The sequence below is a fragment of the Homalodisca vitripennis genome, chromosome 5 (genome assembly GCF_021130785.1).
Source record: "Homalodisca vitripennis isolate AUS2020 chromosome 5, UT_GWSS_2.1, whole genome shotgun sequence".
Taxonomy (NCBI): domain Eukaryota; kingdom Metazoa; phylum Arthropoda; class Insecta; order Hemiptera; family Cicadellidae; genus Homalodisca; species Homalodisca vitripennis.
This window is the reverse complement of record NC_060211.1, coordinates 127,710,457-127,727,126: the sequence shown is the minus strand read 5'-3', so window position 1 is coordinate 127,727,126 and position 16,670 is coordinate 127,710,457. Positions and strand designations below refer to the sequence as shown.

General features: G+C 32.4%; 1 protein-coding gene across 1 annotated transcript; it reads right to left on the bottom strand.

Moving 5' to 3' along the window:
* Positions 1-1,821: 1,821 nt before the first annotated feature.
* LOC124362861 (DNA-directed RNA polymerase II subunit RPB1-like) lies at positions 1,822-14,979 on the bottom strand. The gene is made up of 3 exons (XM_046817721.1): positions 14,823-14,979; positions 8,622-8,734; positions 1,822-3,954 (listed from the first exon to the last, which is right to left on the bottom strand). The coding sequence occupies exons 2-3, from the start codon at positions 8,674-8,676 to the stop codon at positions 2,348-2,350; spliced, it is 1,662 nt and encodes a 553-aa protein (XP_046673677.1). The 5' UTR covers positions 8,677-8,734; positions 14,823-14,979; the 3' UTR covers positions 1,822-2,347.
* Positions 14,980-16,670: the final 1,691 nt, after the last annotated feature.

Sequence of the window (16,670 nt, the reverse complement as noted above, 5' to 3'; positions counted from 1 at the left end):
CGGTCGAAAAGAAGGAGGAAGTGACACCCACGTGGGTCGAAGAAAAGAAGAGGTGGGTGAGATTTGCCCAGAAAAGATAAAAGATGTCGAGCTAAGATCCGAAAGAGAGAAGAAAGACCTTAGCTCTAGAAGGACTGTGAGGAGAGTCTCACAGCTAGGCTCAGGTAGCCCGGGGTCGCCACAGCCTCCCCGAAGAAAGGGGGAGGCCTCCCGTGTAGTCGAAAGCCGACTACCCCTGAGGGAAATTTTCTACACTACTGTGTAGAAAATTAAATACACAAATACAATTAAATTTGCTTAATAATGTTAAGTAATAAATGAAAATTACAACATTTTTATAAAAAATCAACATAGAACTAATGCAATGGTCAGTGTTAGTAAAGTGTGTAATCCATGGAAAAAGTGATAATAATTATTATATTTTGGGAATAAGAACTTTCTAATAATAATACGCGATAAATAATAATACCATTGGAAATTATAATAAATAGATAAATGAACAGAAATAATTTGTTGAATTAAATTCATGTAATAGTGCGCAATATAACAATTGAAAATCAGTGGTCAAACGGCAGAAAGGGGAGAAATCCAATCGTGACAACCTCCACTAAATTTGTTAAAGATATGGCCATCATTTTTAAAGATATGGAAAGTTTTACTATAAAAAAATAATGTACCTAACAAGTTAAATTTGATTGTTGTTAACTCTAGGAAACCAAACATGTTTTTGTCAAAACATGGGTCTAAATTTATTGTACAAATCATGTAATGAAAATTGAGAGCTAAATTTTAGAACAGAAAAAGAAGTTATTAATTCGAAATAGTTTTAACCAGAGGAATCACTCAACTACAGTATGGATAATTTAGAGTAGACTGTTTGTTTTGTAAATTTAATTATTATAATGGCTGTTATAAAGAATTTTCATATTTCTTGGATTACTCGATATTTGTATTAAAACTAGGTTGGCTACAAAGAACATAACCAGAGACTTCTTTAAAAATTAAAAATAAATATTTCCTTTTGCTGTGCATTTTAAAATACAATCCATTAAACAAAATTAAAAACAATTCATAGTTCACAATAATTAAAATAAATAGAATCTTTCTCCACACTAATACACAAATAAAATTAAATTAAAATATATTCCTTTCGAAACAAAAAAGTTGAATTAAAAGTATACAGATAATTTTATGTATCAAATTTGAAATCAACTTACCAATTCTCCAAATTGTTATTGTTTGACATACAATTTGACAGGTCTGTATATATTTTTGTTGTGTTTATTTAAGATATTTATATGTATCATCTGAGGCTGCTTTAATTCAGTCAAGGAGAAACATTATAAAATACTGTTGCAAACAATATGGAAAGTTAAAGAAAATAATTATAAGATTGTATTGCTCTGAAAACTATTGAAATTTATCAATAAAAGTTTAAAATACTTTAAGCTTGAAAAATATATGTCTCCTCATCAAATATCAATCCCCATTAAAATTTTATGAAATCAGTTTAAATTATAGTACAAGAAAATTATATTTATATTAGACTCTCTTTGTACTCGTACTTTACTTCTTCTTATATTCTTTTTTGTTCAATATACTCACTAGACTCTTAATCCCTATTGAACTGATCAGCGAGAGTAGCTGGCTAAATTTCAAGATTTCAAACCCCCCCCCCTCGCCCAATCCACAAATGCAACAAGAGTTGAGAATACTGGCGAACAATAGACACTGTGGTTTAGACATACTCAAGCATAAAGAGCAGTCTACTTCCCTCCATTTAAGTCTGATGAGAATGGTTAGAAAATAAACCAAGAAGAATGTTTGTAAAACACAACTTTGATATTTCAAACAGTTTAGCCAACCATAAATCAAATTATACATCTACAGCACCAGATGTAGCAGTCTATATTTACAAAGTAGTCCCAACATTATATATTAAATGTAATTTTCATTTCAAACAGTAATACTCTTAAATATACTTCTGCATTACTTCAAGCACAAAGTTTATATTTTTATCTCTAATTCAGTAAAAACATATGTTTTGATTGCTTATCTAATCATACATATTAAAATAGTTGTTTTTGTAACAATTCAACCAAATATATTAGTATATGTCTTGATTGTATTAATAAACCAATTTGTTTATGACAATAAACCAATGTCATTAATTAGATCTGATTGTGAATACAGTAAATTTTTAATTAACTATGTGGTTATTGTAAAAATTTGTGTTAATAACTGCCATATATTGTTAAAAAGTAAATACTTTTTGCAGGAAAGTTCACAAAGTAAAATCAAACCTTTGAAACCTTTCATTGACGGAGTTTTAATTTCTATAAAAGAATTAATCATACTGGGGCTCTCCTTGAGGCGCTGGTGGAAAGTAGATTGGAGAGTTGGTAGAATAAGGAGGAGAACTAGGGGTGTAATTGGGAGAAGTTTGACTGTAAGTTGGAGAGGTGTAAGAGGGAGAAGTTGGACTGTAAATTGGAGATGCGTAAGTGGGAGAAGTTGCACTGTAAGTTGGAGAAGTGTAAGTGGGAGAAGTTAGACTGAAGGTTGGAGAATTAGGATGGTAAGGGTGGTGAAAACAGCGAGCATAGGCTGGATAAACGTAAGGGGGGGAAGTTGTAGTGTAATTGGAAGAAGTGGGAATATAAATAGGAGAAAGGCTCCTGTGGACTGGGGAAGTGGGTGTGTAAATGGAGGAGGTTGGACTGTAAGTTGGAGAGTGTGGTTTGTACTTATAGTGCATGTAGACTGGATATTTAAAATAAGTGGTGGGAGTAGACCTATTGTTTGAAGAGTAAATGGGTAAAGTGGACCTGTAATTTGGAGAAGTTGGAGTGTTAGAGGAAGTGGGGGCATAAGAGGAGGAAGTAGACCTGTAGGTTGAAGAATAAGAAGAGTAAGTGGAGGAAATTCGCCTATTAGTTAGGGATGTTGGTATATAAGTGGAGTTAGAGTTCTTACAGCTTATGGGAGAGTATTTATTACTATTGTGAGAGTAGGCTGGGGATTTAGGATGGTAAGGAGGAGCTGCAAGAGAGTATGATGGAGATGTTAGCACATAAGTAGGGGAAGTAGGAGAGTAAGTAGGTGATGCTGGTGAATATGAAGGAGAATTGGATAAATAGGAAGGTGGTGTCTGAGAGTAATTGCGTGATGTAGGCTGGCAAGGAGGAGATGCGGGACAATATGATGGTGATGTTGGTACATAAGTAGAGGATTTAGGAGAGTAAGTAGGTGATGCTGGTGAATACGAAGGAGAATTGGATAAATAGGGAGATGATGTCGGAGAGTAATTATGAGATGTAGGATGGCAAGGAGGAGATGCGGGACAATATGATGGTGATGTTGGTACATAAGTAGAGGATTTAGGAGAGTAAGTAGGTGATGCCGGTGAATACGAAGGAGAATTGGATAAATAGGGTGGTGATGTTGGAGAGTAATTGTGAGATGTAGGATGGCAAGGAGGAGATACGGGACAATATGATGGTGATGTTGGTACATAAGTAGAGGATTTAGGAGAGTAAGTAGGTGATGCTGGTGAATATGAAGGTGAAGTAGGTGATGCTGGAGAATATGAAGGGGAAGTGGATGATGCTGGCAAATTCAAAGGGCAAGTGGGTGATGCTGGTGAATACGAAGGGGAAGTAGGTGAATAATATGGTGATTTCAGAGGATAATCGGAAGATGTGGGGGCCTGATCCGGTGATGTAGGGATAAGACTGGGAGGAAAAGGGGCACAAATGTTGTTAGGAGGTGAGGATATCGAAGAAGTGTGACAAGAATGAGTAGCCAAGTATAGAGACATGCTGGAGGCAGGAAACTCAGGACCCTCAGAATGGGGGCTACACCACCCTGGACTGTCTACAGGAGAGAGACCACTGTCACTGGAGTTGGAGCTGGAGCTGGAGTCTCCTGTTGTCATGTCATTACCAACTGCAACTATAAATAAAACTCTTAACTTTTGGATGAATGTAACAGAGTGTTTATTATGACAGAGTGTTTATAAACATCATTTAATGAGAAGAAGACAGTGTTTTAATCATGAAAATTATAAACTTTAACATTTGATAAATTTAAATCAATAAAATCAAAGATGAACATACAATCAGAATCAGCATACAGAAGAAATTGACTTTGCTACACTACCCTGTGTGAAATTACAGCTCCCAAATAATTTAGCTAACATCACTGGATAATAGCAATTTTGGATTATAATAAAGATTGGTGTAAAAGTTTCATCTTTTGCAATGTTAGATTAAAATCCTTAAAATGTACAGATTTATTTAATGGATTCAATTTCCTGCCAGGATTCTGTTTAGTATAAACTAGTAGTAATTCATGAACTAAAAGAGAATGCAGTTGATTGAGATATGACGTTAATTTCACCACTACAATTGCTTTCACTTTGGCAAAACCCTTATGAAGATTTTCTTCATTAATTATATGACCAAAATTAAGAATTTTTCTTAATAGAATCCAAATTTTTCAAAATTTGATCTAAATTATTTTACTGTAGATTTTTGAAAAACTGGATTCAACCTATATAATGTTTTTTTTTTTTTTGTAATTTGACTCTTGAATGGTTACATTATCAAGAAGCATTTCATTGTCCCTTGCAAAGTTCAGTCCATAAACCATGAGGGCACTGAAAACCATAGGGCATTGATGGAAGTTCTTTTACACCAATCAATCTATTAACTCTGTAAAGGTCTTTATCTGTACTTATAGACTGCATAATTGCACTTCTCTTGCCCATAGGCGGATGTAGGTAATCATTACTAATGTGTAGTGTATAAAACATCCTCTATATTTCATTCATTACTATAAAAATGTTCTCTGTTCTCAGTATTGGATATTTATCATATTTTATTACCTTGTGTAATGCAGTTTTCTAATCTGCTAATATCCTTACTGGCACGTCAGGCTTTATTACTGGTACAAAATTGGTGTTCCCCACTGTGAATGATTTACTTTAGTTATAAAACCAGAATGCTCAAATTTATTAAATTCTTCATCAAATATTTTTATTGAGTGGGATCTGTCTTGATTGAGAAATATTGGGTCACACCCGCCTTGTCTTGATAGATAAATGACCTCCTTTGTTAGGAAGACAACCTTTTTTTCTTTTTGAAAAAAATGCTGGACAATTCTTCATTGACTTCAGAAGGATCATTTGAGATTTTTTTATTGTTCTAATATTTCCAATTCTAAATTACTTCTCTAAGGTATTCTCTTCCAAAATTTGATTCAAAATCTTGACTAATAATATACATTTTTCCAAAATTTAATTGTTCTTTAACTGGAATTGAACATAAAGCAATCCTCTAGGTTTGGTAATCTCACTTATCTAAGTTTTCAATAGTACATGAGTTTTAATTAAACAGAATCTGATCAATATTCAGCCTTTTATAATCCATATAAGAAATAGAGGACAAAGCTGCTCTAGTCAGATTCCATTTGAAGTGACCTACCTTTTGTTAAAACATCAATCATGATATTGTCTGAGGCATTCCAATTGTGCTTTGTTTGTTTCAAATATTGCTTGGTTCAACTCATTTAAGTCCATATTTCCTCTAATTGCTCAAAATGCTACTTCCTATCTCTTCCCAAGATAAGTGACCTAACTTGTTTCATGCATTACAAAAATTATTCTCGAAACTGAAAAGTCTTATGAAACCATACCGATAACATTATACCTGTAAATGGTCAAATAACACAGGATTAGATTCATTAGCCTTATCAGTTAACTCTGAAGCGCCACTGGCTGAGTGCTTTGTTACATGCTGATTTATTTCATCTTCTACAGAACAACTGGTGATCCTGAAGGCGAGGGTCTGCTGATCGCAGGTTACCAGAAGAGAAGTTGCCAAGTAACCTACAAGGTTTGTATCTTGTTCACATGAGAGGATCAATTTTATGGGTCTGATTTTATTAAGGTGCTTAGTGCCCAGCCCGAAAACCGAACTCCAGCAGGATCAATTTCAGGAGCAGCGTTGTTAAGTATAATAGAGACTAATCCCTTATCATGCATGGGTTTTCAACTCTTGCGACTGGTTGCTTTGCAACTCAGGAGCATTGTAAATTATAATGTTCTTTCCTCTCATTAATTTCAGCCATGATATCGTTAATGCTCAAACTACTGCTCGAAGGCTCACGTTCTTACAGAGTTGTTACTCTCTTATCGAGCTCATCGAGTTTAGACTCAATGACTAAAACCTTCTGAATAATTTTAATTTCTGTCTTGATACTCTTGGTATCGATTATTATTAATGTGTTAATTATTCTTGGTAATGTATTAATATTACTGTCATCAGTAACAATTGCCTACACATATTTTGCTAGTTTAACACAAACAACTCATGATCGTGGATGGTCAGCACCAACAGTGAGCGAACACAGTCCTCCCACTCCTTTCTTCACTGACTTGCTTAGTTCAGTTCATAATAATCAAGGGTTGCGTTGCGTTAATACTTAAATTGGCAGTGTCATTGTTATGTGTGTTTATTTTTATTAGTTTATTGAACTTAAGTTTGGCAATTTTAACATAAAAACATTAAACGAAATTTGCTATTAATTTCTGAGATGTCCAATCAAAAATCTGAAATGTGTTTTCCTGGAACACAGAAGAGGGTCAGCAACGTAAATTTAACAACATAAGACATAATGAAAACTGTTGGCTAGCGTACTGTAAAAAGATGAATGTGTTGATTACAAAGCAAATGTGTTGGTTGTAATACAAGTGGTGGGATTACAAAAACCACACCACTTGGGCAGTTGGTGATATCACCACTGGCTAAAGACAAATGTGCACTTAAAAAATTCCAAGAGTATAATGCCAACTAATATCAATTTTAAAATGCTCAGAGTTTGTATAAAAATACTAGCCACATGGAATATTATAAAAGCTGAAAAAACGCACAATTACAATCTCATGAGTCTCCTATTGATTGTTTTGAATGAATATTTTATAAATGTAACACTTGATATGAATATAACACCTGCTGATTTCAGTGTAGCTCTTAGTAAATAATTATATAAATAGTTGTACTCCAAGAAATACGTTATATTAGAAAATAATTATTGTTGAAGGTGTCCTAAAGAGGGTAAACAAACTGTAGGTCCATGTCGTAAATCTGTTGGGACCATTTCTTACCTACTTCTTAAGGGGTGGATAGTGGGTCCACCTACCTATGGGTTTCTTTTGACAGGGGATTGTCCTACTCACTCTGCAGCACTTGAACAAGTGTTCCAGATGTACACTCTATATCTGCTAAATATTGTTCGATAGACTACAGAAGACACAGCCACAGAAAGAATTAAACAAATTCTAAATACATAAAACAAAGTCGGATTAGTTACACCATTAACTTAAGAACGGCTATAACGATTATAATGCTCTTTATTTTATTGGATTTGTTTTCGTCTAACTCATGCTGGCTCAGTACCTAATATTAGGAACGCAGTGTGACTGAATTTTCTCCTGTTCATACAGATCTGCTACACCTATTTAGTCTTATACCAGCCTTTGGGAAGTGTGATGAAACAGATGTGATCAAAGTTGCAAAGAAGTAGTAAGGAGACATCAGTGAATGAATCGTGGCGTGAACATTGGAAGGATGAAAAGGAGGAACCTCCAGCCACTGCAATTGATACGTTTTGCAGCACAGCTACCTGATTTTACTTTAAAATTATAAAATTGTTACAATTACTTTGTATTTTACTGGTAACGCTCTGTGTGGGAGAAAGAAGCGTTTTTACTATGAGACTCGTCAAGACTTAATTGAGATCAACGATGGGAAGATAGATTCAATGGCCTTACCCTGTTGAATATCCACAAGAAAATTAACCATCTTGCACCTTCCAAAGTAACTGACAAGTTTTTTTTTCAATTACATCCAAGACAATTGTAGTTTATGTATAGTGCATGTTAATTTTCTCTCATCAGACTGTTTAATGAACTTTAAAGAAAATAATTTAAAATTTAATTAAAAACACAGTACAAATAAACCATGTTTTATTTTGCTAATTACACTTTCTTAATCGTGTTGCTAAAAGCTAATATTATTGGTTCATGTAACTGTAAACTGAATATTAGCATATATAAACCTCTCCTGGAGGTTTTTGGTAAAAAAAAATGCTGTCTCCATGCATTTGAGTGCTTTAACTGGAATACTATTTGATTTTGGGCCTTGACACTTTCCACAAAAATATTTCTTTATACCAGAAGGCCATCTACTGATTTTAGATACTGTAGCTCCAAAAAAATATAGTTTTTAGCAAAAAGAGAAAATATAAATTTCTAATATGTCAAGATAACTTAATACAACTCTTCCTTTATAGAAATTTAAATAATAATACAACTTATTTCTATATACTTTATAAAAAAACTTAGTGCTGTGTGTTTAATTAATAGATAATAAAATGTCACAGGTTTTAATAAAAATAAAATAAAGAAACACATTTACCTAACAGAGTTTTAGATAAAACATGTCCCAAGCTTTATGAACAGGTGAAAACAATTTAAACATCTTAGTAGATTTTTCAAATGTATAATCGAAATGAAATCATTCAAGACAGCATTATACTTAGGTTGAAGAAATACATACTATTGTCGAGATCATCGGTAGCTGCCGCTGCCAAGGCTGAAGGAGGAGAATCCATTGTCTCAGGGTGTTCACACTGGCACGTAGGTGTCTGTCACATTTACTTAGAAGAACATCTGAAAAACAGGCTTTTCTGTATAGCTTTTTATAATTGGTTAATGCCCAATTAAAAGTATCTTCTGTCATTTTTAGTAATTTTGAGCTGTGGTAGTTCAAAATTAATTGATATAATTGAAAACTCATATTTTTTTCTGTAAAAATGCCAAATATCTGCCAAAATCTTGGTGAGGTAAAAAGTCTAATAACGCATTTGTATTGATCGAGTTAATATGGTCAATAAAATCATACACGTATAGTAGCCTAACTGTTATATGCTACTACAATATTATAAAACAAAATATAGAGTGAAGAACACCACCTGCTCTACTGATTGTAACGGTATAACAAATGACAATAGAAACTCTGTTTCAACTGAACCCCCTCTCCCCAATTTTGTGACCAAAGAATTCAATACAACTATTTTGAACCCCCATAAAATCTGAAAGAGGTAATTTTGGGAAATTTTTAAAACTAAAGTAGGGGTGTATAGTACCTTATTTTAAAGGTCTTTTGACACCGATCATTTAAAAAAATGTTAAAATTTATCTTGATATAAATTATAAGAAATTAAAAAATCTAAAAAAACAGCTATAACATTTTTTATTATTTCCTTTTTTAACAATTTATAAAACTCAATATGTTACCCAAAATAGTTGAGGACCTTCCAAAAAATAACAAACTGCAATTCACAAAAAATTTCAATATTTAAATATTTATTAGATTTTGAAAAATAACAAGTTTTTATAACTAAGAAAGATAAAATACAACCATATGGTTTGCATTAAACCAAATTAAAGATAGTAAAAAACAAACATTTTCATGTTTAATATTTGGCTTTATTTCAAGTGGTGTTAGTTCTGTAGCCAAAAATCACAATTTTAATTTAATTACTCCAATTTGTTTTTAAACAATCTTATCCAAACAATCATCACTTTCTAAACAGTCTTTATAAAACTTTGAAAATTGTTGCAGATTTTAAAACTCTTATTAACCTCTAATATGAAGTCCATTAGCCTAATTTCAATGTTTATCCATGAGGATGCAAGGCAATTTGCCTTATCTTCATGGTCTTATGTTTTAGCTTCTCTGGAATTTAAACATCAACCAGTTGATAGGGTGTGCGTTGTTCTTCTAGTAAACAATAACAATAATGCAGGTTTTGTCGTTGTTAAAAACTTAACCTGGTGTACTAATTTTGAAACAGTCAATTGAGTACAAAACAAGCAAATGATAGCTAGGAAGCATTACCTTTGGTGTTTGTTACTTTTACAAAAGTTTTAATACTCAGTTTCTGAGATATGATTTTTTTAAATAAAAATTAATATAGACAGCCAGACACTTTAGGGCACAACGAAGCGAGATAGAATATATGATCATAGAAACCATTTTGCTTGTTTTTGTCTCTATTATCATATCCTGAAGTTGTGCCAACCTCTCTCGATCTCAGCCTACCAGTACTGTCATAACAATGATCTAGTTTTCAACCAACTAAAACAAGATTTTGAGCATTGCAATCAAGAAGTACCGCAGACTCCAAGTGTTACACTAGAAACAAAGCCAAATTCCTAGGCATAATGCTTAATGGTATGTTAACCGGGATCATGCACCTAAACAACATTTGTAAAAGGCTGAACTCTAATTTCTACACACTCAAAAAAGTGATCTATGAACAAAAACAGTGTACTTAGCATTTTTCAAACCCACATAAGATATGGCCTTACTGTCTGAGTTGTAGCTTCGTCAGCAAATATCCTAAAATCTTACTTATACGTCTCCAGAGGACTCCAGAGTTTAGACACCTGCAGAGAGGCCTTTAAGTCGCTTGGAATCTTATCTATCATCGGTCTCCATATACAAGAAGTTGTGATACACTTAGTATCTCAACTCTACAGTGTTCTAGCACATCACCTAACAAAATATGAGAAAAAACCAACATATAAAGGTATTAAATTCTTCAATTACCTGCCAAGAAACCTAAGAACAAGAAATGGGAACAAACTAGAGGACTTTCTATTCAATAAACAAGTTCCTTCATCGTGCATAGACTGAATAACATTCAAACCTTTTTTGGTATATTACCAATAATTCTGTGTACACAATAAATAATTTTATTGTAAAATTGACTCAATTCCTGTTCTCGATGAACATGTAATGAAGTATATTTTGATTGATTGATTGCGTTTCCAGTGACCAGTGGGCCAAATTACACTTGCTAAAAAACTATCACTTAATCTACTACAAAGCTACTTCTACTTAATCCGAAGAGTCGGTCCGAGATTCTCCTATTTATGCCAGATGAACAACTAACTTTGAGGGCGTGGAGCCGAGGAAGTCAGTCTGCTTTTCTGGGAACTTTAAATTGTTAAAATAAAGATTGGGCTTTCCTAAGTTTGTTTTATTCCTATACTAAATTCTTAATATTTTGAGAAGGAAAAATTGACTCTGACATGTTATTAAAAAATCTATGTCTAAGATATATAACTCAGGTCCGTTAAAGTACATTACATAATAAAATTTTAATTGTGTTATATTTTTATGAGGATTTTATAAAGCAAACATTAAATATAATGAATACTTTTGAGTGGATTGGAATAATTTAAAACTGATATCTCACTAAACAACTAGTACATGTATTCCAATAATATTTTTATTTTTATTACATTATATCAAATGTAATATAAATACAAAAATTAAATATATTGTACTGAAATTGATAAGAAGTTAATTATACCTAACAGAAATATAGAGTGGAGAACACCACCTGCTCTACTGATTGTAACGGTATGACAAATGACAATAGAAACTCTGTTTCAACTGAACCCCCTCTCCCCAATTTTGTGACCAAAGAATTCAATACAACTATTTTGAACCCCCCATAAAATCTGAAAGAGGTAGTTTTGGGAAATTTTTAAAACTAAAGTAGGGGTGTATAGTACCTTATTTTAAAGGTCTTTTGACACCGATCATTTAAAAAAATGTTAAAATTTATCTTGATGTAAATTATAAGAAATTAAAAAATCTAAAAAACAGCTATAACATTTTTTATTATTTCCTTTTTGCATTAAACCAAATTAAAGATAGTAAAAAACAAACATTTTCATGTTTAATATTTGGCTTTATTTCAAGTGGTGTTAGTTCTGTAGCCAAAAATCACAATTTTAATTTAATTACTCCAATTTGTTTTTAAACAATCTTATCCAAACAATCATCATTTTCTAAACAGTCTTTATAAAACTTTGAAAATTGTTGCAGATTTTAAAACTCTTATTATCCTCTAATATGAAGTCCATTAGCCTAATTTCAACGTTTATCCATGAGGATGCAAGGCAATTTGCCTTATCTTCATGGTCTTATGTTTTAGCTTCTCTGGAATTTAAACATCAACCAGTTGATAGGGTGTGCGTTGTTCTTCTAGTAAACAATAACAATAATGCAGGTTTTGTCGTTGTTAAAAACTTAACCTGGTGTACTAATTTTGAAACAGTCAATTCAGTACAAAACAAGCAAATGATAGCTAGGAAGCATTACCTTTGGTGTTTGTTACTTTTACAAAAGTTTTAATACTCAGTTTCTGAGATATGAATTTTTTAAATAAAAATAAATATAGACAGCCAGACACTTTAGGGCACAACGAAGCGAGATAGAATATATGATCATAGAAACCATTTTGCTTGTTTTTGTCTCAATTATCATATCCTGAAGTTGTGCCAACCTCTCTCGATCTCAGCCTACCAGTACTGTCATAACAATGATCTAGTTTTCAACCAACTAAAACAAGATTTTGAGCATTGCAATCAAGAAGTACCGCAGACTCCAAGTGTTACACTAGAAACAAAGCCAAATTCCTAGGCATAATGCTTAATGGTATGTTAACCGGGATCATGCACCTAAACAACATTTGTAAAAGGCTGAACTCTAATTTCTACACACTCAAAAAAGTGATCTATGAACAAAAACAGTGTACTTAGCATTTTTCAAACCCACATAAGATATGGCCTTACTGTCTGAGTTGTAGCTTCGTCAGCAAATATCCTAAAATCTTACTTATACGTCTCCAGAGGACTCCAGAGTTTAGACACCTGCAGAGAGGCCTTTAAGTCGCTTGGAATCTTATCTATCATCGGTCTCCATATACAAGAAGTTGTGATACACTTAGTATCTCAACTCTACAGTGTTCTAGCACATCACCTAACAAAATATGAGAAAAAACCAACATATAAAGGTATTAAATTCTTCAATTACCTGCCAAGAAACCTAAGAACAAGAAATGGGAACAAACTAGAGGCTAGACGCCACACCTAACTGGTTGAATGGCCTTTCTATTCAATAAACAAGTTCCTTCATCGTGCATAGACTGAATAACATTCAAACCTTTTTTGGTATATTACCAATAATTCTGTGTACACAATAAATAATTTTATTGTAAAATTGACTCAATTCCTGTACTCGATGAACATGTAATGAAGTATATTTTGATTGATTGATTGCGTTTCCAGTGACCAGTGGGCCAAATTACACTTGCTAAAAAACTATCACTTAATCTACTACAAAGCTACTTCTACTTAATCCGAAGAGTCGGTCCGAGATTCTCCTATTTATGCCAGATGAACAACTAACTTTGAGGGCGTGGAGCCGAGGAAGTCAGTCTGCTTTTCTGGGAACTTTAAATTGTTAAAATAAAGATTGGGCTTTCCTAAGTTTGTTTTATTCCTATACTAAATTCTTAATATTTTGAGAAGGAAAAATTGACTCTGACATGTTATTAAAAAATCTATGTCTAAGATATATAACTCAGGTCCGTTAAAGTACATTACATAATAAAATTTTAATTGTGTTATATTTTTATGAGGATTTTATAAAGCAAACATTAAATATAATGAATACTTTTGAGTGGATTGGAATAATTTAAAACTGATATCTCACTAAACAACTAGTACATGTATTCCAATAATATTTTTATTTTTATTACATTATATCAAATGTAATATAAATACAAAAATTAAATATATTGTACTAAAATTGATAAGAAGTTAATTATAGTTTTAGGAGTTAATTGTTTACCATCCAAAATAAAGTGAAGTCTGACAGCTTTTGTTTGTTAAAAATATCTAAGGTGAACTAATATGACGCTCCAATTATCTCCCACCCTCCAAAACAATAGACTTATCCTGTCTATCACTGTTACCCTGAACGAAACATGTACTGTAGAGTATGTGTTTATTGGTTGTTTATCACACAATGCACTTTTATCAACATTTTATTCTAACATGCTTTGTTTAATATTCACTGTTATCATAATTAACCTATTTTAATTATTTAGAGTTTTCATTGAAATATGCGAGAAAGAAAGAATCGGGAACGTTTTACAGCAAACTTAAGGCTCAGGCTGCTCGCCAATCCAGTAATACTGTGGTAAAATAAGTAAAAAGTGTAGGCTGAACGTATAAAGTTCTAGTTCTGGTAATATTAGTAATATCCGAAAATAAATGTTTTGCTTTAGAATTAATATTTACACATGCACACTAAACGTTATACATTTATGTAATTTGCATGAAATTTATAGAATGTATAAATCAAATTAAAAGCTTGGCTTCTATTTAATTAATATTTATACAATTTGGAGGAGGCCAAATTAGCATTTTGCATGGTCCCAAAAATGGAGTACAGTTAACCCAAAAACACTCAATGCAGTGACGAATCCAGGATAGGGGTCTTACCCCCACTCATAAATGTAGAAAAAAAATGTAATCATTTTTGTACTGAAAAAAACTGAACTTACCAAACTAAACTCTGGGTATAAGTACATTTCTTTCTAGACATTTTATGTTTGTTGTATCCTAGTGTAAAATGAGATGTTACAGTAAAGATGATAAACTAAACCAAGGCAGCCCCCTCTCTTGCTACTAGATCCGTATAAAACTCACTGTAATTTTGTTTTTACCACTCATCTCAAGATATTCAATATTACAACTTTCACATATTTCTCCTTTAATACAGCTTTTAACAACAAATACATAATTAGTTTTGCTATATTTATGGGTTAATACTATTAATTAGAAGTTTTGTTAAAGATAATTAATTCTATTATAGATTTGTTAAACTCACCTCAAATTACTCCCACTATATTGTAGTTTAAACAAATTAAAACTCAGCAATTGAGGTACAGTTTGCAGTAAGTAACTTTTAATCACTTGAATCCAAAACACAAACTGGTTTGAATTCAACCACCAGTTTACAATTTAGATTCTAAATGGCAGATAAATGGCTGGGGAAGAGATAAAATTATCACTGTTTGCAAGTTATCACAGGATTGTTTTCTGCAAGAGAAGACAGTTTATTTCTAAACAGCCAACACTTGTACATACTCAATGGATGAAGATTATTAGAAATGTCTTAAAATTAGATTTGCAAAAAGAATATTTTTGTTGGATTGATTTATTAATAAAGAATAGGAAAATCTTAGAGTAAGTATGCAAATCTGAGGAGTGGAGTTTTTAAAATTTAATTCTAACATATGCATACATTAATTTTCAAAGCACGTACAGATTTATAATTCTCACTTTCACTTTCATTTAGTTATCTATGTTGTCTGAACCACCTATCCAGTTATGTAATCTGTTTATTTACTAGTTGATAAACTAAGTGATAAACAGATAATTATTGCTATGCACAGACTAGTGGTTTCAAAATATGGATGCTTAATGTTTGCTTAGTTCAAAGGCCACTTGCTTTGAAGCATAAGAAAGAAAGCCATAATTAATACAATAGAAATGAATTTGTTTATTTGCCTTGAGTAAGTAAATCAAAATTGAATATGCTGAAGTAATATATTGCACAAGGAAATTTCTCCTCACAGCTCTCCAACAGATTTTTAATCCTACACTATATATCCAGATGTAGAGGAGCATTTTTAAGCTTTGAAACTGTTAACCACATAATTCTACCACATAATAAACCACATAATGGGTTTATTAAAAGATTCCCAAAATTATTACAGTTTGCTCATTTTTATTTCTGTTTTTTTTTTTTTTACTGTAATTATTTTTAATGTTACTAAAAACTAAACAAATATAAATTTTCATGCTAATTAATAATTTTTTTAAAGTAAACATTAACTTACAACTACACCATCGCTGAGGTCAGCCATATGTTCATCTATTGTGTCATCACCACTATCACTCTCTGAGCCTGATTCAGCATCACAAACTTATACCAATCATTAATTTGAGTGCTGATACATCCATTGTATACAAAAATATTTCAATACCACCATAAAAAATAAATATTGACACAATGGCTGAAATCTAGCAAACAATGATGGAGCTAAGTAAGAGTTTATAGAGGAACACAAGGAAGTGCAGAAGTCTTGTGGGAAATGTTGAATCTACAATTGCAGTATAACTTCTTAAGTAAATTAATGATGAATAAGATAATAGATCCATTGAATCAAAAATATTACATCAGTTTCATAACTTTGTAAACATTGCAATTTGTAAACCGCTTACAAAAAAAGACACTGGGCGATTTGAATTCACGCAGGGTGAGGTAAATAACCCTCCACCGCTGTGATGCCGCCCTCTATCCCCTGACCTGGCCACTGCCATTTAGTGGCTAACCTCACACCAAAAGGCAAACTCCCTGGATTACTTCTATGGCTACATTTTACAACTTGTATAGGCCTACTTACAAAAATCTGATATACTTATAGAATAGGTCAGTAATTGAAGTGTAAACAAAATGGTGCGAGTGAGACACGATCCACACAGCTGATAAAACAGAGATGATAAGATGATTGTCCCACTCCCACCACTGAAGGAGGGCCCCTCCTGATCAGATATTTGTTTCTGTGCAGGTTTCTTTGCGAGCAATTTATATATATAAACATTAATAGCACACAAGAAACCATTAAGGGGTTAGTAGCTTTGTTCAGTAGATAAGTTTGATGATTATTTA

Bases quoted from the DNA above. Each gene is read 5' to 3' on its own strand.
- LOC124362861 (XM_046817721.1), bottom strand. From the start codon at position 8,676: ATGGATTCTCCTCCTTCAGCCTTGGCAGCGGCAGCTACCGATGATCTC. The intron at 3,955-8,621 runs GTATGTATTTCT...TTTTATTTATAG, and splicing joins TACCGATGATCTCGACAATA to TTGCAGTTGGTAATGACATG.